The following is a 24298-nucleotide window of genomic DNA, read 5'->3' as shown; positions in this document are numbered from 1 at the left end:
TCAGAGTTCATGCATTTAAAATATGTTAATAGAATGAGCAAAGCCAAGTGCCCTGTATAAACCCCTGTGTAATCTATCTGGCTGATAGTCCTTGTTAAACATTCTAATAATATCACCCTATTGACATATACAGAAGCTTGCCAGCTGGTGACTTTTTTATGTTTGAAGAATATTGGATTGTTTTGCCTTGAAAAATTGTGTATTATGAATAATGCAAAATCAATTTTTAGTAACTCTACCCCCTATTACTTAATAGTAATCTATGTTACAACATGACAATCATACCTTTCTACTAACAGTTCTGCAGTATAATACACACACACACTAGGGTTTACTTACGGAGATGCCCTTCAGCCATATAGATGGCCGCAATTCCCAGAGACCAGATGTCGGCCTGGATATTAAAATATGGGGAAAAGACAACTATTAGAGAAGAATGTACACAGGGGCACATGATAGTAATTCCAGTTGCAGATCATTCAGATATTTCTGCTGTCTCTCCATCCACCCCTGATACTGATTCTATTTGGGAAGCACAATAACAAATACATTAGAAGCCTATAATCTAGGAGTGAAGAGCTGTGACTTATCTCTAAATGACCCCAAAAACCTCAAACTGAGAGTCGTGTGTGTTACATGGAGTTGAAAACCCCCATAACGTGAAAGAAGTTGAATGGACTTAGTGTCTTATATTCTTATTCCCTGCACTTTAAATGCATTTCACTCTCTTACTTCAGATTTCCCTCTCATATCACGGGAACCACATTACAGCTCTGGATTCTCTGTTATGAGAGGGGCATGTAAAGTGAGTGAGCGGAATGCTTGTCCGTAGTGGGTATCCGTAGTTCTAAGAGGCGCGTGACGTCAGACGCCAAAGGAACGACCGCGCGGTGAGAAGCGGTGCAGAGGGAGGCTACAGTGGCGATAAAGTGGCGTTAGCGGATCACTGGGGATACTTCCACCCTACTCTACTTGTTATTTGCACTTAGTATATTGTATGAGAGCCTAAAACCAATTAACCTTCTATTAGACAATATAGTATTTGGCAAAATACGGGCTAAGTACTTGGGCAGAATATGGTTAAAATATGTTTAAAGCCTTGTGAAACTCTCTGAGATAATAGATATTAATCAACATTTTGTAAATACATTTTATGCAAAACAAGCTTTGTTTAACTGCTATTTTTAACTCGTAAGGAAGTACTGTACTTACTGTGGTTAAATATCTAAAATGTGCAGAGGCCCAAATAGGTTTTAAAGGGTTTAATGATATATATATATAGTGATGTAGTGAGGAGCAGAGGATACATGGATATTTGAGTATAATATGGACTATTAGACTATTATGCTGACACCTACTGGTGAGAAACAAAGATTACACTGACCATATTTTATATGGTAACACTTTGTATAAATTGATTGGTTAATTGTATATGAACTGCACTGTGACAGTTTGTGCATATTGTGATGTCACGGAAGTGTTTTTTTTTTCACATTTTTGCACTATTTAAGTTTGTATTTTTCACTTGCACAATGTCCTTGATAAAGGCCCAAGAGGGACCGAAACGTCGGATCGCACGGTGAATAAAAAGAAAATTAGGCCAGTGTTTTTTGTTTCCCATACAGTTGTACAGGGGAAATTTTACTGATGACTTAATGCCATAAAGCAATGACGTACAGTGGGATATAATGTACATAATGAGATGTTAAACTGGTCACTGTATTGTTATACTTGGAGTTTGATGCACATAATAAATTGGCATATTTTAACCCTGGTGTATCTAGCCCTGGGAAAAAAAATGCACATAGTTAAGACACCAAGACATGTCCTGCTTGCATTTTGGTTAATTGCCAACGTTCTTGTGAATTTTCATTTTCAATTTTGGGTGCCCAGCCGGCCCCGTCTGACCCTGATTATCAGCACATGGGCTACTGATTCTGATCTCTGGTTTTCTGCCCCATTTACCCCAGTAACAATGCATGTGGGCTGCCACTTGAATACCAGCAGGGCGGCCAATCACATAAAGGGGTGGTCCAGTGACATAAAGAGGTACTGGGTGATTATGGGAAGGGGTTGGCTGATGATGCAAAGGGGCAGAATACATTTGTAATACTTTACAGTAATAGCGGCACTTGCTTTACATGGTATTTTACTGGCTAGGCGAATGAAATACCGGCTGGGTGGCTGGTCAGTTAGAATGAAAGACCAAAAAAGGAATAGGAGATAATGGGAATAATAACAAATGTGGCTGCAGAATGGCCCAGACAGCCAGGTAGCACTGTAAATATGGGGTTACAGAAGGCAGAGCATAAATAATTTAAATGTCCAACTGGAAACAAAAAATGACATTTTATTTATTATACATAGAAACATGGTGGAGTTATACATAGAAACAGGTGGAGTTTCCCTTTATAGTGTTCCTCTTGGCGCAGATGAAGGCAGGAGAGCAGCTGCAGAATATCAGGGTGCACATAACAATACAGCATCTATATATATATATATATTTCTCCCCCAGCATCCTCCAGCTCCCTCCGTAGAATCCTCCAGCTCCTCCCCTCCCCCAGCATCCTCCAACTCTCCTCCCAGCATCCTCCAACTCTCCTCCCAGCGTCCTCCAACTCCCCCACCCCGTGTTCTCCAACTTTCCCTCCAGCATCCTCCAACTCACCCCCCCTTGTGTTCTCCAACTTTCCCCCCAGCGTCCTCCAGCTCCCCCCCCCCTCGTGTTCTCCAACTTTCCCCCCAGCGTCCTCCAGCTCCCCCCCCTCGTGTTCTCCAACTTTCCCCCCAGCGCCCTCCAGCTCCGCCCCCCAGCATCCTCCAACTCACCCAATGTCCTTCTCAGCATCCTCCAACTCACCCAGTGTCCTTCTCAGCATCCTCCAACTCCCCGTGTCCTACAGCTTCCTCCAACTCACCCAGTGTCCTTCTCAGCATCCTCCAACTCACCCAGTGTCCTTCTCAGCATCCTCCAACTCACCCAGTGTCCTTCTCAGCATCCTCCAACTCCCCGTGTCCTACAGCTTCCTCCTGCTTCGTACGGCTGTGTCCCCAGGCTCCCCCGCTGCATTCTCACTTTTATACGGTTGCACCCCTTGTGTACTGACGTAAAATGTATGCACTGGGCGCGCCCAACAGGATTATTGCTGACCAATGACAGGAGCCCGGAATTGATTAACCCTTTAATGGTAAAATCGCCCGGCCCGGGATGTCCCCCCGATGGCGGCCCTGGGACTGGCCCACCAGGATACCAGGGAAACGCCAAGTGGGCCCGGGTGTCAGTGGGCCCTCCTGCTTCTATTTACCAGAGTTGGCCCATGGGGGACACAGGAAAACTCCCGGGGGCCTATTTCTTGGGCATTCCCTATTCCTGTATGAGAAGAAAGAGATACTAAAGAGACTAAATGAGCAAAGGAGGAATTACAATGGGCAAGTGGGAATAATAATAAAAGGTTTCCTGTTGGCCTCTGGCATCTCAGTCCCACACTGGTAGCATCTGAGCCTCGGCTTATTTAGCCACCTGAGACCGCTCAGTAACCCCATTCCTACCCCTCTCCTGTCCCCCTTCTTGGAATGAGTGGCTTGTATTTATATTATTGCCGCCTGCGGACTAGTTCTCCCATTACGCCATAGCACAAGCGCCCCTGTGCCACAGACGGGACAAAACTGTGACACCTGCCCTATAATGTGGGAGGGACTGCTCCGGCCCATGGTTAAGCCCCGCCCTGGGCAGGTTGCGCCTATGCTCCGCCTGTAGGTGTCGCTGTTGCCGCTAGTGCTGGCCGTGCGCATGCGCTGCTGGTATCGCGATCCCGAAGTGCAGAAAATATCTTGGGGTGCGGGAAGAAGCGCCCCCCGATCTATCAGCCGGGTGAGTAAGGACTCGGGAGTGCGGGGCCGGGGAGTGGGTTGCGCTGTAAGACGAGTAGAAGCTGAGCGGGTTAGAGCTCTGGGTCAGGAATCGCCAACCTGTTGCTGCACTACAACCCCCAGTATCTCCCGAATGGGAAATCCTTGCGGTGGGATTGTGGGAGTTGTAGTTCCGCTAAATCTCAGGCACCGGGGTCTCACTGATTGTTTCCGCACCAATAACAATAATAATAACAGTAATGGTACCTTCCTGCCTGGGGCAGAGTTGGGCACAGTTGGCTTCTCTCTCATATTGCGGATCAGGGTACAGCTGGGGCTCTGTTACACAAGGAACTACAAACACAAACTTAGAGAAGATACTGGGAGTTGTAGTTCCGCAACAGATCCTGCCTTTTCTGCAAACATGGAGGGCCCCTGGCAATGTAGGGATGTGGGATGCCCAGCCTGCAGCCCTCCAGTTGTTGTACTACAACTCTCAACATCCTCCAGACATTATTTGACTTGTAATTGGGGCAGTCAGGGGCCTCTAACTGTTATTGATCTGCTCTACTGTACCCCAGAGAGGGGGTTGGGGTGCCCAAAGCTGTTATTGGGGCAGGGGCAAGCAGCTAAACACCAGTCTGGGTAAGATTTGCTATAGGCATGAGTCAGTATAGTACATATCCTGTTATAAACTAATGGGGGGGGTTGAACCCAGCCAATCAGTACTTAGCTTTGACTTCTTCATTACAGTTAGGGGTGATTTATAGCCTGTGTGAGTGCCCGCTGCCCAGCTGTCAGTAAGAGACAGGTCACGGCATTGCCCAGCCAGTGAAGCAACAGCTGGGGGTACAGACATCTGTGCAGCTGGCTCCCCAGGGGGGCAGAATACAAGTGTATTGTTATAATGTGTGTGTACAAGTGTATGTGTATAATGATATATAATGTATATATAGGTGTATAATGATAATATACATACAAGTGTATTGTTATAATGTGTATGTACAAGTGTATGTGTATAATGATATATAATGTATATATAGGTGTATAATGATAATATACATACAAGTGTATTGTTGTGTAAGGATAAATAGTGAGATGCCAGTCACACCCAGAATCCTCTTGTGTTGGGAACGTAAATATAATTATATTCCATTAGTTTCCCTGTAGCAGTTAATGAGGCGCTGGGGTATAAAGGGCAGCTCATTTATTGAAGTGCAACTGTCGGCAGAACATTGGCCAAGTTGGTTCGGCTAAAAGCTGCCCATACACGGGGAAGGACTGCTTGTTTGGTGGGTGAGGCCAGCCGGGTGCTAGCCCAAATCAGGCTGATCTAGTCCTATTCCCAGGGGCTTATCCAGACCCATCAGGGGAGGGCCCCCTCCTCCACATGCTGGCACCCCCCCTTCCCCAGTGACTCTGGGTTTCCTTGTCCTTTAAAAGAACAATACCCTGTGTGCAGATTTCCTTTCCACTTGTGGAACCTGTGGTTCTGGTGTGGTCTCTCCCTAACCAGGTCGGAGGTCTGGAACCTGTTGTGTTATATATTGTTATAATGACATAAATATAGCAATAAAATTAGAAAAATAAATCCGCAGAAGGCTGCAGGCTGAGTTATACGGGGAACTCTGAGTATCACTCATGTATTATAAGGGATAATGTACCCCCTACTGTAAATGATAAGGATATTAGCAGTCACTGAGGGGTTCTGTGCCCATATAAAGGCACAAGGCTGCAGGCTGAGTTATACAGGGAACTCTGAGTATCACTCATGTATTATAAGGGATAATGTACCCCCTACTGTAAATGATAAGGATATTAGCAGTCACTGAGGGGTTACTTGCTGTTGCTATAGAGTAACGCAGCACTGAGTGCTAATATTGCGTGTCGATACACCAATAGGGAAGCACAATAAAACAAAGCTTGTGATAAAACTGCTGATTATCCCAGTTAATGAAAAAGGGAAACGCTGCAAGAATCAGCTGATCAGTTTGGCTTTCTATCCTCAGCCTGAAGCATCTTTCCATCCACAAATATATTATATTTCTGTAGATGAAGGGGAACCCCACCTAAAACCTGTTTTTTACCTAATGAAAGAAAATAAAGTTAATTGTAAAAATACCTGCTCCTGAAAGCAGTGTTTGTTTATCCCTTTCTCTTCTCTGGTTCTGATAAGCTCCTCCCCCATTTGGCTGGTTCTGATAAGCTCCTCCCCCATTTGGCTGGTTCTGAAAAGTTCTCCCCCGTTTGGCTGGTTCTGATAAGCACCTCCCAATTTGGCTGGTTCTGATAAGCTCCTCCCCATTTGGTTGGTTCTGATAAGCTCCTCCCCATTTTGTTGGTTCTGATAAGCTCCTCCCCATTTGGTTGGTTCTGATAAGCTCCGCCCCTGTTTGGCTCCTGTGCTGCTAACATTCTATCCTGCGAGGAGCTGCCATACTGTGTAATTCTGCCCCAGGTTTGCTCATTACCCAGGCAAACAGATAACACATGACGGGCACACCCAAACACGGGCACATTTGCGCCATTCCAAATAAACGTGTGCGTGTATGTAAGCATGTTTGGGTGTGTTTGTCTGTTATCTCTTGTGTCTGACAGAACCACCAAACCTGTGGTTTTTACTCCACACCCTGTTAATTAGGGCATCTCGTTAGGCTGGGAGAGAATGAGAAGCACATATTATTTTTATTATCCTTTATTTATATACCAACATATTCCTCAGCGCTTTACAGAGATTATGCATCAGTCCCTGCCCCAGTGAGCTTACAATCTAAGGTCCCTATCCCATTCCCATCAGTCCCTGCCCCAGTGAGCTTACAGTCTAAGGTCCCTATCCCATTCCCATCAGTCCCTGCCCCAGTGAGCTTACAATCTAAGGCCCCTATCCCATTCCCATCAGCCCCTGCCCCAGTGAGCTTACAATCTAAGGTCCCTATCCCATTCCCATCAGTCCCTGCCCCAGTGAGCTTACAATCTAAGGGCCCTATCACATTCCCATCAGTCCCTGCCCCAGTGAGCTTACAATCTAAGGGCCCTATCACATTCCCATCAGTCCCTGCCCCAGTGGAACTTACAATCTAAGGTCCCTATCACATTCCCATCAGTCCCTGCCCCAGTGGAGCTTACAATCTAAGGTCCCTATCCCATTCCCATCAGTCCCTGCCCCAGTGGAGCTTACAATCTAAGGTCCCTATCACATTCCCATCAGCCCCTGCCCCAGTGAACTTACAATCTAAGGCCCCTATCACATTCCCATCAGCCCCTGCCCCAGTGAGCTTACAATCTAAGGCCCCTATCACATTCCCATCAGTCCCTGCCCCAGTGGAACTTACAATCTAAGGTCCCTATCACATTCCCATCAGCCCCTGCCCCAGTGAACTTACAATCTAAGGCCCCTATCACATTCCCATCAGCCCCTGCCCCAGTGAGCTTACAATCTAAGGCCCCTATCACATTCCCATCAGTCCCTGCCCCAGTGGAGCTTACAATCTAAGGCCCCTATGACATTCCCATCAGCCCCTGCCCCAGTGAACTTACAGTCTAAAGTCCCTATCCCATTCCCATCAGCCCCTGCCCCAGTGGATATTACAATCTAAGGTCCCTATCACATTCCCATCAGCCCCTGCCCCAGTGGAGATTACAATCTAAGGTCCCTATCACATTCCCATCAGTCCCTGCCCCAGTGGAGATTACAATCTAAGGTCCCTATCACATTCCCATCAGTCCCTGCCCCAGTGGAGCTTACAATCTAAGGCCCCTATCACATTCCCATCAGTCCCTGCCCCAGTGGAGCTTACAGTCTAAGGTCCCTATCACATTCCCATCAGCCCCTGCCCCAGTGGAGCTTACAGTCTAAGGTCCCTATCACATTCCCATCAGCCCCTGCCCCAGTGGAGCTTACAATCTAAGGTCCCTATCACATTCCCATCAGTCCCTGCCCCAGTGGAGCTTACAGTCTAAGGTCCCTATCACATTCCCATCAGCCCCTGCCCCAGTGGAGCTTACAATCTAAGGTCCCTATCACATTCCCATCAGTCCCTGCCCCAGTGGAGATTACAATCTAAGGTCCCTATCACATTCCCATCAGTCCCTGCCCCAGTGAGCTTACAGTCTAAGGTCCCTATCACCTAAACACACACTAGGGGCAGTTTTATCAGGAGCCTATTAATCTGCTTTTAGGGTTTTGGTGTATGTAAAGAAACCATAGTCCCCAGAGGCACGGGGACATCATGCACAGTCATTGCAGATATTTCCCTAAGTGCAATCAAAGCTACAACCCACTACTGCACTGCCGTCCTTTACATATGAGTCTGAACAGTTTGAGAGACTAATATAGTAGTCTATATCCCTGTACAGTATTATAACACAATAGGAGGGGTATGGGGGGGGGGGGAGTAATAAGAAGGGCTTTGGTCCGCCTGAGACAGTGCTAGTTTGTGTAGTACCAGTCAGTTCTCACAGTAATATCTGCTCTTGGCTTAAGGTGGCCATACATGGCCAGATCCGCTTGTTTGGAGCTTGTTATAATCCTATACAGGGATATAGACTACTATATCAGCACCAGTGACTTAAACCATTGGGACCCACTAGATATGGCCACCTTGAGGTGGGTGACATCAGTTTTGAGGGCCAAATGTTTGTATCACAACAATGGTTAATGCCACAGAGGCAAGGACTACATCAAGGAACTAATGTGGTCCTCACCCCAACAGGATTATTAAACCTGCCCAGTCAATATTTGGCCAGTTCTTGGGCAGATATATGCCAGGCAGGCCTGTTAGAGGGCTCCATCTGCAGGACCGAATTGGCAGCTTTATTGGCCACCTTAAATCACAGAACATACAAGGAATTGTGGGAATTGGAGGTTAGGCCTGTAGAGGAACAGACTCTAGGGATAAAATTATAGTTTAAGTTGATGCAGAGCGGATTGTGGAACCCAAGAGTAGGTTGGGGGGGATAGAAGTTTCTTGGAGGGCCCATTTTGCCTACAGGCTGATCAGTATAGGAATATATAACAAAGGTATTTAAAAACCATTAAGGGGGTGCTGTCTCCTAGAAGGTGGAGGAGGGGGGCCATTTAGTATATGCGGGATCTGGTGGAGCTGAGATTTAACTAAATACATGTAGGTAGAGCCTTACCTTCTACTCACCCATTGGCTGCTTGTTTTTATTCCGTAGGTCCGGATAGGAGAAAGCAGCCGTCGGGATGGAGGAGCTGCTCTTACTCCCCGGAGAGTCAGTTAAGGACATCGGTATCTGAAATTTTTACTTTCTGATGGTTTATATTGGGAATTACACTACATTTATTTTCCTCCTTGCACATTACATGGGCTTGGCAGCATTAGGGATAAACTGACATGATAAATCCGATTTTAGTTTAAGGGGTATCCATGATGTTCCCTAGCAACTGTACAACAAAGGGCAAGTTCGCCTCCCATTAAACACAATGACCTCCCCATCCAGTGGACGTGTGACATAAGTTCCGTGGGCTTCCTGAGGGTTCCCTGAGCCTATGGTTGGTGGGGCTAATTCTGGGGCCCTGGAGGCAGGAGAAAGTATAATAACACGGGCTTGTTAGCGGTATTTGTTTTAGCCAACATTCCTTCAGTTAAAGCAATATGGGAATAATCAAAGGCATTGTGAGTGAATTGTTTCCAACACTGCAGCAGAGTGAGGCCTTTATGAAATATAGCTACTAAACGCAATATCATTTAAAGCTTAGGCATGGAGGCTAGTACTAGGCGGCTGTTAGGGGTTGCTGGGAGTTGTTGTTCAGTAAGTGAAGTGAGGCTGCAGGGGAAGTTATGCCACGTGGGTTCTTTCAGGCAGTGACTGGCACTGGAGCAGCAGATGAGTAACTGGCGAATACGTCAGCACCGCCACTGAATGGAATGTTACTCGGGTGTAGTCAGACGTGGGCCCAGTTCCTGGCAGCTGCTAATGCTGAGCGTGGGGCAGTGCCAGACAGAAAGAGACTTGAGAGGCACAGGGCTGTGGGCAGGGTGGCAATAGTCTTTACAGACTGCCCTTTGTTTCCTGCAGCCTACACATAGGGAGGATATTCTACGGGCAACTCAGATTGTACCTTCTGGGGCACTAAAACATTATTTTGCCCAGTCCTGCGCTTAAGGGCAAATGCCCATACCTGGTGCACTCTTACCTTCCAGTTTGTGCCTGTATGTTACCCAACCACTTAGATTGTAAGCTCTACGGGGCAGGGACCTCCTTCCTACTGTGTCTTATACCACTTGGCAATTAATCTCTGTGTATTTATACATATTTATTGCGCTGTGTATCCTTGTAGCGCTTTATAAATAACGTTATACATACCTACATGTTGTAAGTAGATTGTACAGCGCTGCGTATCCTTGTAGCGCTTTATAAATAAAGTTATATGTGCATGTTGGTGTGACAGCTGGAAAGCTGGGGCTAGGGCAGGCACGGGGAGGTGAGCACCCAGTTTATGTAATAGTGGCACAAGTGATCTATAAATTGGGGTGCCAGCTCACTGCTCCTAAACCATCTCATCCCTGCAGGTTCATTCTCCCCCCATGGTGCTGTCTGTTCTCCATATTGGGCTAGAAGTTAGAGCTCACCATCTGGGAAGAGGATTAGAAGGAATGGAAGTGGGTCTGGGCCATGAGAAATGAATGGGGGGGGGGCTGCGTCGGTACCAGGGCCTCGGGGGGAGCTACCATGGGATCCTGTAAATAAAGATTCCTTGCAATGAGAATATTCGCTTACACTTGCATTTTGTACCTTTCAGCCAAAGACGTTACGTACATCTGCCCATTCAGCGGCGCATATCGGGGGAGCTTCACCGTCACCAATTACCGACTCTATTTCAGAAGTCTGGAAAGGGTAAGAGAACATAGAGAAACTACCCTACTACTGTCCCTGTACAATTTTTTTTTAATTCCAAGCTTTAAGATTGTAAGCTCTTTTGGGCAGGGCTCACTTCACCTCTTGTATCGGTTATTGGTTGCTTTATATGTTACTCTGTATGTCCAATGTATGTAACCCACTTATTGTACAGCGCTACGGAATATGTTGGCGCTTTATAAATAAATGTTAATAATAATAATAAAATCAGGAATTAGTTCTCAACCCTATTTCTGCTGTTCTGATACTAGCACTGTGCGGTCCTGCTGGGTTCCAGGCAAATCTGGGTCATTGTATAAAACCGATACAGTGCAGTTCCTCTCCACTAACAGGAATGGTTGGTTTAACAGGGGAAATTATTCAGGAGTCACACACCGCCTCCAACTCATAGGGTGAAAACACACAGAGCTACTTAGTAGCAGCTACTTGTCACAACTACTAATGCCAAAAAACCCCTGCCATAGACAATACTGAGAATTGCTTCTGCTGAAAAACACATAGAGACAATTATCAGTAAATGATCAAGTAGCTGCTACTAGAAGCTCTGTGTACCTCCATAAAGATAACTATTGTATTAAACGTGCACCCTGCCCTGCACTTTGCTAGATACTGAAAAGTAAATATTGCCATTTTGCTTGAGCCGCCATTTTGCGATGGGCTGTGTGCTCCCTTAGAGATCAGCTGACAGGAAATAATGCAGCTCTAACTGTAAATGGATGAAGTCTGGGAGTAAAAGACTCCCACATTTGTCCATTAATTGGCTGATGTGACCTAACATGTATGTTTGCCCTTGCTTTGTCTGTGTGCACTGTGAGTCGTATGATCCCAAGGGATGGGTGGGCGGCCTTAGTACTTAAAATGGCAGTTTTCTATTTCAATGTCATATTCATAAAAATATACTTTTTTTAGTTGTATATGGTCTATTTAGATGGGGCAAAGTTTTACATGTGAGCTGTTTTATGCATTGATATAGTTTTCCTTTAATTCGCCTTACTAACCCATTCGTTCTGTCCATATTGGTGAGGGCCCCCCGTGTTTCTGTAATGAGCAGCAGCTCATCGCTTTTCTCTTTCTGCAGGACCGACACCTCGTCCTGGATGCCCCTCTTGGAATTATAAGTAGAATAGAGAAAATCGGCGGAGCTGCCAGTCGTGGCGAAAATCCCAATGGCATCGAAATTGTCTGCAAGGTATTTCCTTAAAAATTATCATTTTTATTCCACACAGAAACTGCCAAATTCTTTAGAAAAAAATGACATTGAGTCAGCAGGTTTGGACAGGCAGCTTGGCAGGTTTTTACCATCTGGGCAAGTATGGATATTCAGGGGGCCCCTCAGACCCCGATGATCCTGGTGGATGAAGGATTATCGATCCTGATAGAAAATGACTGTTGGTCTATGGAAAGGCAATGAAGAGAGGCCACCGTTCTTTACTTCCTGCTGTTCCAGTCTTTCAAGCCCAAATAGATGGAACAATAGTAAGGTGGCCCCTCTAACACCATACTTATTTTGGCCACCTTTATTTCCAAACCTTCCAGTTGTGATTTTCCTCTTCCCTGCTCTGCAGAGTAGCGCAGTTGGGTGTGGAGTCGGACTTTTTTCGTTTCTCTGGACCCTGTGGGCGGGACTTTAAAGGAGACTTTGGTATCTGAGTACTGCAGAGCCCCCTGCCTGTCAGAGCGAATAAATGCAGAGGAGAGAAACCTGCCACTTACTGTACCTGACACTTAGGGGTGCTGTATAATTTAATTCTGACTATAGTGTGCGTTTTGAGGAATACCAAATAACCGGCATAAAAAGTTAAATTAAAGATTTAAAATTAAATAATTAAGCACACAAGTCATTAGCAGAATAACATACATATCTCTAGGATAGAGCTGTTTATTTGCTGTTGCTTTTGGTGGTCTTTCTTTATAGTCACTTTCTGTGGTTTTGCCCTCGTTTGCCAGGATATGCGGAACATCCGATTTGCCTACAAGCAAGATCTGCGCACGCGTAAATCTGTATTTGAGAATCTCGTGAAGTTTGCCTTTCCATTAAATTACGGCTTGGTGAGTCTCATTTGGGCCTTTTATGGCCTGTCTGTGCTGGATCTGGCATGGGGCTAGTAAAGTAGGCTGGTTGGCATACTTCTTATCTTATCAAGCAGCCACATAGGTGGTAGGCCTGGTAGAGGGGCATCAATGGTTAATAGGACAAAATGACATGCAGGTTAAATAGGTGCCAGTATTTGGGGGGCATCAGTGCCACAATATGAGTGGAATGGAGAGCCCTGGGGTGTGCCAGAGCTAGACAGGCTGTATCACTCACTTCTGACTCGTTGCATCTTGCCTTCAACAGAAGCATTGGTTTATCCCTGTGGGGGGCAGTAGTGAGCCCACAGTGTTTACCAGTTTACATTACATTACATTAACATTTATTTATAAAGCGCCAACATATTCCGCAGCGCTGTACAATAAGTGGGTTACATACATTGGACATACAGAGTAACATATAAAGCAATCAGTAACCGATACAGGAGGGGAAGGGAGCCCTGCCCAAAAGAGCTTATCACTCATACAGCCTCCCTGTCTTGGGAACTGACAAGGTACCCATAGGTGCCCCAGAGGCCTGCATTTCCCACTCGCATAAAATCAATACAAGCAGATAATAAAATTATCATTTTAATCCTAAACATCAATTTATTTGAGTGGGGCCACATTAGGGTGGCAGCAGACAAAGTCCATGATTGCCCCATGGGCACTTCCTTTGCCAATAAACATAAACCACTCTGTCATAGACTTTGCCAAGTGTCATTTTGCTCAAAAGCTGCAACATTTTGCCAAAGTTAGTCACAATTCCGCCAACTGTTTTGGGTCATTAAGATCTCACAGAAAGATTGAAAGCCATGAATTTGGGATAAAAATAGCAGCTTCAATTCTTCACACAACTGTCCCCTCAAAATGGATTAGGGAAAGACAGATCTCCATTTATGGCTTTCCCTTTCTGTCGAATATATATATTATACTAAATAATATCTCACTTTTTGTATTATTGTACTTTCCCCACAGCCTCTCTTTGCCTTTGAGTACAAAGAAGTGTTTCCTGAAAACGGCTGGAAGGTCTATGACCCGATCCAGGAATACAGGCGGCAGGTAGGGACAATTCACTTTATTAACTACAGGTATTGGACACGTTATACAGAATGCTCGGAACCTGGGGTTTCCAGTTAAGTTTTTATGTAATTTGGATCTCCGTACCTTAGGTCTACTAATTAACTACTAATAAGTCTACTAATAAACCCAATAGACTGTTCTGCCCCCAATAAGGGGTAAATTATATATATAATTATATATATATATGTACTGGGATCAAGTACAGGTACTGTTTTATTATTACAGAGAAAAGGGAATCATTTAACCATTAAATAAACCCAATAGGGCTGTTTTGCCTCCAATAAGGGGTAATTATATCTTAGTTGGGATCAAGTACAGGTACTGTTTTATTATTACAGAGAAAAGGGAATCATTTAACCATTAAATAAACCCAATAGGGCTGTTCTGCCCCCAATAAGGGGTAATTATATCTTAGTTGGGATCAAGTACAGGTACTGTTTTATTATTAGAGAGAAAAGGGAATCATTTAACCATTAAATAAACCCAATAGGGCTGTTCTGCCCCAATAAGGGGTAATTATATCTTAGTTGGGATCAAGTACAGGTACTGTTTTATTATTACAGAGAAAAGGGAATTATTTAAACAAGAAATAAACCCAATAGGGCTGTTCTGCCCCCAATAAGGGGTAATTATATCTTAGTTGGGATCAAGTACAGGTACTGTTTTATTATTACAGAGAAAAGGGAATCATTTAACCATTAAATAAACCCAATAGGACTGTTCTGCCCCCAATAAGGGGTAATTATATCTTAGTTGGGATCAAGTACAGGTACTGTTTTATTATTACAGAGAAAAGGGAATCATTTAACCATTAAATAAACCCAATAGGGCTGTTCTGCCCCAATAAGGGGTAATTATATCTTAGTTGGGATCAAGTACAGGTACTGTTTTATTATTACAGAGAAAAAGGAAATCATTTTTTAAAATATGAATCATTTGCTTTCCTAAGCATCCATGATCCTGGCTGAACCAAATCCTAATTATCATAAATTAGTAAAAACCTTTGCTCCTTCCAGATCCTAATTAGCATATGCTAATTAGGATTCGGTTCAGTAGTCGGCCGAATCCATCGGGATGAATTCAGGGGTTCGGCCGAACCCAAAAAACTGGGTTCGGTGCGTCCCTATAATAAAGGTTAAACTGCATCATTCCAAATCAAATACCAGATTTAATATTAACTGAACAATTTAAGGAATATTGGGGGGGGGGGGTATTTTTCATTTTGGAAAATAATTAACTTGATGAACTTTTGGCTCCTGGTGTTTATTAAAGGAGAGTCTGGGAAGGAAAAACTCAAATCAACAAGTATAAAAAAAATCGGGTTTATAGCCCCCCCCCCTGACCTCTTAGCAAGTTCATAGGTTTGAGCTGCAGCCAATACATCCCTCTGTAAGATGTGTATTTAATAGGAAAGTTTAATGCCACACTGCATCAATGCTCAAGGACCTATCAGTGTTCTTCAATGTTGTTGCCTTCTATAATCAGAATTATTTTCCTTCATTCCCTTCCAGAGGGCTTATATCAGCCCCACTTACCAGTGTCACAGCCCCCTTGCCTTCAGCTTGCCCAGTACCCCCTGCACTGATTATCCCGGAGCAGTAGTACTACAGCAGCTCATGTGGGTAGCACATAGTCAGTGGGCAGGTATTGGTGTCAGCTGGTAACTTACAGAGATCACCTGACAGGAAGTGATGCAGCTCTAACTGTAACAGGAAGTAGTATGGGAATAAAAGGCAGAATTCTGCCCATTCATTGGCTGATGGGGCCTAGCATGTATGTGTGCCTTGGCTTGTTTGTGTGCACTGTGACTCCTATGATCCCAGGGGGCGGCCCTTAGTACTTAAAATTTAGGATTACCCAATGACACATACTGCTAAATAAGTATATTGATATGAAAATGGTTTATTTAGATGAAGCAGGGTTTTACGTATGAGCTGTTTATGCAATATATTTGTATAGAGACCTACATTATTCAGGGGTTTGCAATGTAACAAGGTGGCCTTGAACCCAAAAAGTCTGCAAGGTGGGGATGACCCAGAGTGACAGAGAGCCTGTACGGAGTAAGGTTTGCTATCCCATTATAGTGCATGTGTAGTAACCATACAGCCTTTATTCTAACTTCAGGGCATCCCCAATGAAAGCTGGAGAATTACCCGGGTGAACGAGCGATACGAGTTGTGCGATACTTACCCAGCATGCTTGGTTGTGCCGGCAAATATCTCCGATGATGAACTGAGGAAAATAGCAGCTTTCAGGGCGCAGGATCGGATACCGGTAAGTGGGCTGGACTGAGAGACACTAGCAGTGGGCCCCCAGTACTCTGGCCAACGCTAAGGCCGCATGTAATAAAAGACACAATGTTTCCCAAAGTGCAGTAACTTATAGCAGCCAGTAAGTGGTTTGCTTTCAAACAGCTGACCAGTAAATGCTGCCTGCTCATTGGTTGCTTTAGGTGATTAGACCTATATCAGGCCCAAAATGCAGAGGGTTCAGTGGAATTCTTTGCTTGGCGGCCCCTATTCTTGCCGCTACATTCATAGTATAAAAGAGTAGTTTGGGTTTTGGCGCACAAGCTGCGTAAATTCCTTCTACTCACAATGGGCCATGGGCTATCCTGGACCTAAAATAATGCCCCACTTACAACGCTATATGTATGGGATCTATTAGAGTAAATAGAGGGGAGCCTAATTTAACCAGTATAACCCTCCTCTGCTTATGTTCCATGATCCCCGTTTCCCCACCACCCACCCCTGTACTTACATATAGTTCTGGTTGGGGGGAAAGGGGTCCTCTGCCATATCCGGACTGGGATTCAAAATAGTCCCAGGCATTCCAAGCACACAGAGTCCCAAACAGCTCCCCCATAGGCCCAATAAATAGTGACTGTCTGTGGCATCTTACAGCAGCCCCTCTGGCATTTGCCAGAATCCACAGATTGCCAGTCCGGGCCTGTTCTCTACCCCCAATATCCATGATGTCCTGTGGATCCCAAGTGGCGTAGCTTGAATGGGACCCTCTCTCTAAAAATAAGAATATTAAGAGCCAGGCATGTAAGGATGTGAAATGTTAATACAAATTAGTTTAGCCACTAGGTGGCAGTGTGTTCTACGGTTAAATAATAAAGTTGTGTGAGAAAAAAAAGTAAATAAAGGAAAGAGGAACAGGAAATGGAGTAGCCATTTTGGCAGTGAGAAGGTAAGGGAAAGAAGTGGAAAAGCTGAGGAAGAAGAGTGCAAAAACTGTGTGCTGTACTGAAGTCACACAAATAAAGTTGAACTGGTTTACAGGAGAGTCTTCCATCACTTGTGTCTCAAGGTAACAGGCAGATACTGCTTTCAGTAGCGATTACATTTACAGAAAACATTACAATAGGAAATGGATTATTGCCATTAAGTATGTTTCGCTTACAGGTGCTGTCATGGATTCACCCTGAAAGCCAGGCTGCTATAACCCGGTGTAGCCAACCCCTGCCAGGAGTCAATGGCAAGAGAAGCAAAGAGGATGAGAAGTACCTGCAGTCAATCATGGATGCCAACGCTCAGTCCCACAAAGTCTTTATCTTTGATGCAAGGCCTAGTGTTAACGCTGTGGCAAATAAGGTACGGAGGATAGTGTGTGTCAAACCTAAAGGCTAGCCCTTGTATTTAAAGAATAAGTAAACCTTTTTCATTTTTTTAATCTCTAACATTTCTCAGTACAAACCCAGAATAACGTGCCTCTCCCCCTGTATCCAGATTTATTTCGTTTCTTTATTATAGCCAGTTCAACTACAGCTCTTTTAGTGACTTCCTTTTGAATCTCCGCCCCTTTTGCTTTTTGAGCCCTCCTCTTTTCCACTTTGATGATTTCAAAGAGGCGCCTACTGCACATGCCTGATTTTAATTGGAGCAGAGGCAGTAAGCATGCCCAGTAGGCACCTCTTCATGGTCAGAGAGAGGAGTGCTCAGAAAGCAAAAGGGGTGGAGCTTCACACTAGACAAGGAAGTCTGTAAAAGAGCTGCAGTTCAGCTGCTTGTAATGGAGAAACAAAATAAGTCCTCTGTTGGCCGAGGATCTTCCTGCCCTGAGTCTAATGCAATAAGGCTGATATCTACAGAGGAATTTTAGTGCAACTAATAATTATAGGGGTAGGGAGATTGGGTGAGGCACTATGTTCATTTAGCGGTGACCGTTCATCTCTAATCTTTTTGTCGTTGTTGATGCAGACCTTCAGGTACAGAGTAACATAAAACAGCCTCAGACTTTGTCTTCATCTCTTTTTGGCTTTGATTTATGGAGCTGACTTGTGCTGTGTCTCCTAAAGGCTAAAGGTGGGGGGTACGAGAGTGAAGACGCCTATCAGAACGCAGAGCTAGTGTTCCTGGATATCCATAATATTCACGTGATGAGAGAGTCACAGAGAAAACTCAAGGAGATCTCATACCCAAGCATTCAGGAGGCAAACTGGCTGTCTAACCTGGAGTCTACCCACTGGCTGGAGCATATCAAGGTCAGAAGGGACAGATAAATAGCAAATGGGGGTCACTGACCCCAGCAGCCACAATCTATTGCTCTTTGAGGCTACCATGTTATTCCTATTACTACTTTTTATTACTTATCTTTCTATTCAGACCCTCTCCTATTCATATTCCCATCTTTTCTTCAAATCACTGTCTGGTTGTTAGGGTAAATAAAACCCTAGCAACTGAATAGCTGCAGAAATACCAAACTGCTGAACAAAAAGCTAAATAACTGAAAAAAACCATACAAGAATAAAAAATCAAGACCAATTGCAAATGATTTTAGAATATGAATGTCTACATGATACTAAAAGTTAAGTCTTCGTCTCTGTAGCTTCTGCTAAATGGATCCAAGCAATGCCCTCTCTTTCAGACTCACTGGGTTCCTGTCCAGCATTATTGTACACAACCCTGAGTTGAAAGGAATGTTATTTGCCTAATTAAAGATACATTACATCAAGTATATCTAGTATAAATAAATTTAAAGCAACTGGACTTGTTAAGTAACCATTGAAGACGTTTCACTACTCATCCGAGCAGCTTCTTCCGTTCAACTGACTGGTATTTAGTTTCTCTATCATAGCCAGTTCAGCTGCAGCTCTTTTACTGACTTCCTCTGTCACAACAGCTTTGGCTGAACCAATGCTTCACTGAGAGCTTAGGGAGGCTATTAAAGCAGGTTGTGTTCCATCAGGAATTTAACAGGGCGTGTTGTGAGAGTAACTGTAAAATCTAAAGACTAACATTCTTCTTTTACTCTTTACCTCGAAGCTGATCCTTGCCGGTGCCTTAAGGATTGCCGACAAAGTGGAATCGGGAAAAACGTCGGTGGTGGTGCACTGCAGCGATGGCTGGGACCGCACTCCCCAGCTCACTTCCCTGGCCATGATAATGCTTGACGGCTACTACCGCACCATCCGAGGCTTCGAAGTGCTTGTGGAGAAGGAGTGGGTCAGCTTTGGGCACAGATTCTATCAGGTGAGTTGTAGTTTTAGTGCTCTAGAAGCCACTGTAGCCCAGGGGGAACCTGCAATTGCGCCCCCTAGCTGATACATTAGACAGTAAGCATATGTTTTAGTCTTACAGACACTAATGGCACTTTATTTGTTCTCACTGAAGAGAACCGGACACGGTGATAAGAATCACGCAGACGCCGACAGGTCACCCATGTTCCTGCAGTTCATTGACTGCGTTTGGCAAATGACCAGGCAAGTAAGTAAATCAGTTTCCTCTTACATTTGAAGGGAAACTTGTAGCATGTCTTTCCAAGATCCTATAAAAATAGCCATTTAAAAAGTTGCCAGTGCCTTCTTTTAAAGGAGAAGGAAAGGCTAATAAAGAGTTAATCTCAAGCTGCAGGCATACCTTCAGTTCTCTCAATAGTGCCCTTAAGTCTCCCCATATTTTACCTGTTCAGAAGATCAGAAGCCAAACAGGAAGAAAAAACACTGAGCTGTGTAAAGAAAATTCCCATAATGCCTCGCTCCTGCACAGACACCCAGACCAAGTGTACATTGCTCAGTTAGTTAGACTATGAGTCAGCTTCCTTCTGATTGGCTCAGATCCACATTCCTAAGGGGGTGGAGTGAGTTCTTAGCATTCTTGAGAGAGGGGGAGGAGGAGAGAGCAGAGAGCTGTGTGTCTCTGGCACATGAATTACAGACAAAATAAATCTTTTGACAGAGAAGTCACCTCGACTGTTAAGCAAGTCTGTTGCTGCAACTAATCGCAGCGTCTTCTGCCATGGGTAGAATAAATGTCGCTGCAACTAATCGCTTGTGAGTTTTTGCTACGCAGTTTGGTCGCCGCTAATTTTTAAAAATTCTCGCCGACTTATCGCCCTGTGTGTCTTCACCCTAAGGCATGTACCCTCAATATACACTGTTATGGGAATTGATTGCTAATTTATTGTACACACAGTAAGAAGGAGGTTCCTGCCCTATAGAGCTTACAATTTAAATAGGTGCCAAATAGTAGCACAAATGGACCTAAAAACCAAACCTTGGTAGGAATTAACCTAGAAATGCTAAACAACAAGGCATATTCTAAGTACCAAAGCGTTTATATTCCTTTAGGATCATTTAAATAGAAAAACAATGATAAAGATAATTACTGTTGTTGTTTTCTTTTGGTAGTTCCCAAATGCCTTTGAATTCAATGAGCACTTTTTAATCATCATTCTGGATCACCTCTATAGCTGCTTGTTTGGAACATTCCTCTGTAACTGTGAGCTGCAGAAACTCAAAGAGGTAGGTTCCTGAATAGAAGCCCCTGCAACTACGGTACTGTACTTACATAATCCCTATGCCTGCCTATATGTATGCAACCCCACCTCACCCCCGCCATCATCCATATCCTAGGCCTTCTCACCCCTTACTCAACTGCACCTTAGATCTGACCTGTACCTTTTTGGGAAATGCAAAGCCATTGGTGGCCACCAAGTGATTGCCAAGTAGAAGCAAGTGTACTGGAATTTGCCCTGGCTTCTAGTGCTGCTAATCACTTTTCACCACCAGGGAGCCTGGGCTCCAGTCCTGACACGGCCAAACGTGGTAGTTGTCAACCATGATAATGTGGTTTGGGAGGGGGCAAGCAGGCTGGGAGTGTATTGGTTAGAATTGGGAGGATTTATTTCCTTTAAAAGAGGAACTCCGGCTTCCGAACCAAAATTTGTTAAAGAGCTGAATCACCTAATATACCTATATCCACTATAATGTGTTATTTCAAAATGTATGAATAACACCATTTTTATATGCTGAAATCCAGCTGCAAATCAGTTCTTTGCTTTCTTCATCATATGAAATCCTGGCAGGGGAGGAGGGACTAAAACATTGATGTTACAAACTGTAACAACTTCCCCACAGCTTACAGACAGCCTGCAGGAACTACATAACCCACAATGCATTGCACTGGGATGTTCCTTTCCTTATTGGCATCACGTGTGCAGCAGGGAATTGTGGGATTGGGAGGATGCAGGCTGAGGACAGGCGACTACTATTACATTTTATTTGAGTCTCAAAGCAGTCAGCCAATCAGCAGGGGAACAGGGAAAAGCAAAGCCCAACCTTTACACACTGGTTTATTACCTGCACCCACAATGTACAGCCATTATTCTGATCCCCAAGTAGCTGCGACTAAGTAGCTCCGTGTGTCATATCCCTAAACGTTGCTGTTTCACATGTTGCACTGAATGCCGCAGTACTGATTGTTTCCTGGTGTAGGGGGTCGTGGAAGAATCCGTCTCTCTCTGGTCCTTCATCAACAGCCAGCTGGAGGATTTTATAAATCCACTGTATGTGAACTACTCCAGCCATGTCTTGTACCCAGTCACCAGTACCCGCAACTTGGAACTATGGGCTGGATACTATATACGCTGGAATCCTAGAACAAGACCACCGGTAGGGATAAGTGTCTTTCTTTATTATTATTACCATGTACAAAGATTGTGTGGGTGTAGTGGCACAGATAAAGGCGCAGTAAACTTATTTCCTTCAACTAAAAGGTACAATGCTGTGTAAGTCTGGGCCGGCCAACTCTGCACAATAAAGTTGGCCATACATGTACTGATAAATGTGTTTGGTATGTTTATTTGGTACTTGTGTGCTGGCTAGATGATCCCCACTGTATCACGGATAATGGTCATTAGTTGGGCATGTAGAAAATTTTAATTTGTCAACGCACCATATCGGTCAGTGCATGGGGCATCAACCAATGAGAAAGTAAGTAGAAGTGAGTAGGGGCAAGTAAGTAAGAACAAGTAAATAGGAGCATCCTCATTTGGGCTAAATGTTCTGGCAGTCAGTCCATTGTATAGTATCTGTACATTAGGCTTGTGGGCTGTTAAGTACCGGACAGCTGCCTTTATTCGACCAAAATGGAGTGATCCAATTAATTGCCCAATGGGCTGATCCATTGCACCAATGCAATGTGTGGTCGAGGATAATGGTGATCAAGTGGTTAGCCAAAGAACAGAATGATGGGCATCTTTCCCATGACAAGTGCTTGTGGGGCGATTTCAATGGGAGTCTGTGGGTGGTGTTTTTGGGCTTAAACACACCATGTGCTATAAACCTATGGTGCTGAAGAAGAGAAGAAAGACATGAACCACCCTTTGAAACGGAGTTGGTTTCTAGGCAACTTGGTTTGGCTTTTATATTGTACTTCCCAGTCTTCCAAATCTTGTTGGCCCGATACAGTTTGATTCATCGCTGTGTTGTATTGGTGCAGCCCTGCTGCTACTAGCAATTCTAGTCTTAGCACCCTTATCTCTGCTTTATTCATTTGCTTTCTCCTCTTCACTAGGGCGCCATCAACAGCCGCTACAAAGTTCTACTGGCCAAGCGCGCGGAGCTCCAGAAACGCTTGGAAGAGCTACAGCGAGAGATCAGCAACCGCTCAACCTCGTCGTCCGATAGAGGAAGCTCCCCGCAGCCCATCACTTCCGTGCAAACCGTGGTATAACCTGGACAGTTCTTAGTGGTGGCACTTTGTACCTAGTCCAGCGGTGGGCACTTGGGAGAAGCTCCAGCGAGGCTCTTCAGCTGGAACCACTGATTGGGAAGCCTTGGTGCTGGCCTTGCCAAGTCTAAGCTATTCATTTCGCATTTATTCTGTGCCCCCTTGCATCAGTCTCCAACTGGGTAACACTATAACTATATCAGTATTTAGTGAACGCTAATTAAAAAAAAAAAATTATAATAATTATTTATAAATTTCATGTAATTTAATGTTGCACTGCTGCCGGATATTACTGACGCACTCTACTCAAGGCTGTTTGTATGTGAAACTAATGCTGCATGGAATATATGCTAGTAGGTTAGGTTACATGAAGCCATTATACAGTATGGGGGCAATGTAATACAAGACACTAAAGTTTGCCCAGGTGCAGTAACCTATAGCAACCAATCAGTTGGTAGCATTTATTGGTCACCTGTTCTTATTGGTTGCTGAGTTACTGCCCCAAGGCAAACTTAGTGCCTTTTATTACATATGGGAGTATAGCTTTAAAGAAGGAAAAGTATAGTCACTGGGGGGGGGGCTAATAAATTGGAACTCCCGCCCCACTGATTATACTGTTCCTTTTTCTTTAACAGCCAAAACTGTGTATGTTTATAAAATGACATGGAAAATATTTATTCTTGTATAATTCCAGTGTGATTATTTTGAAGCACAATTATTTTAAAATAATAATGCTAAACTACTAAAGAGAAACCATTAAAGGCCTTACTTATTTATTTAGTATTACAGAATGCAGGGACCTATGTGGGGAACTATAAGGATGTACAAGCAATAATATTTATCAAGGGCTAGGGGCAAATGGCATAATGTGGCCATTGGAGCGCATACACAACCCAGTACCAATATAGGCACAAAACTATGGACTCTCTTTGTTTCTGATGCACAGTGGGTACCAATACGGGTGCCATATACAGGAGAGGCACAAAACTTTACATTTTTTGGCCAGTTATCCCATGATTTGTCAATGAGCCCAACAGGCTTGCAATGAAAATACCATATTTGAAACAGAATCCAACTTGCCTAGATGGTTTCACTGACCAAAAAGTACTGGTGCCAATAGCAGAGGCCAAAGTGCCCTAATGAGTCGGATTATAACTGGTTTATGAAGACCCCCATTCATATGCTGCAGTATGGGGGCCACTGAACATTCTCCATGTTTTAAGTACCCGCAGGTGGATAGACATATATTACTCTGTTTTGGGAATATTTACGCACAATATGTTAGTATTGTGACTTAACCTCATTAATTTATCTGCAATTAAATTAATTGTTGCCATTATTATGGTGAATGTGGATCCCTCACTATAAAAGTGCCTTAATAAACAGTATCTAACAATGACTTGTATTGGTTTTTTTCTCCTAGAAGAAAAGATTAACTGCACTCAGTTCTAGGGAAG

The 24298-nt window shown here is 44.2% G+C and overlaps 1 protein-coding gene across 3 annotated transcripts; it reads left to right on the top strand.

Moving 5' to 3' along the window:
- Window positions 1-3783: 3783 nt before the first annotated feature.
- Window positions 3784-24240, top strand: mtmr2 (myotubularin related protein 2). Of its 3 annotated transcripts, XM_002935577.5 has the most exons (14): window positions 3784-3871; window positions 9028-9101; window positions 10616-10710; window positions 11810-11920; window positions 12679-12780; window positions 13780-13863; window positions 16009-16158; window positions 17295-17483; window positions 18188-18373; window positions 19155-19361; window positions 19503-19595; window positions 20519-20632; window positions 21605-21781; window positions 22686-24240. In XM_002935577.5, the coding sequence occupies exons 2-14, from the start codon at window positions 9056-9058 to the stop codon at window positions 22842-22844; spliced, it is 1713 nt and encodes a 570-aa protein (XP_002935623.3). In that variant the 5' UTR covers window positions 3784-3871; window positions 9028-9055; the 3' UTR covers window positions 22845-24240. The 3 variants fall into 3 exon arrangements, with proteins under 3 accessions (XP_002935623.3, XP_004912157.2, XP_004912158.2); XM_004912100.4 differs by lacking the exon at window positions 11810-11920; XM_004912101.4 differs by lacking the exons at window positions 11810-11920; window positions 12679-12780.
- The last annotated feature ends 58 nt before the right edge of the window (window positions 24241-24298 follow it).

This window comes from Xenopus tropicalis, chromosome 2, assembly GCF_000004195.4.
Source record: "Xenopus tropicalis strain Nigerian chromosome 2, UCB_Xtro_10.0, whole genome shotgun sequence".
NCBI lineage: Eukaryota > Metazoa > Chordata > Amphibia > Anura > Pipidae > Xenopus > Xenopus tropicalis.
This window is presented reverse-complemented; position numbering and strand designations above follow the sequence as displayed.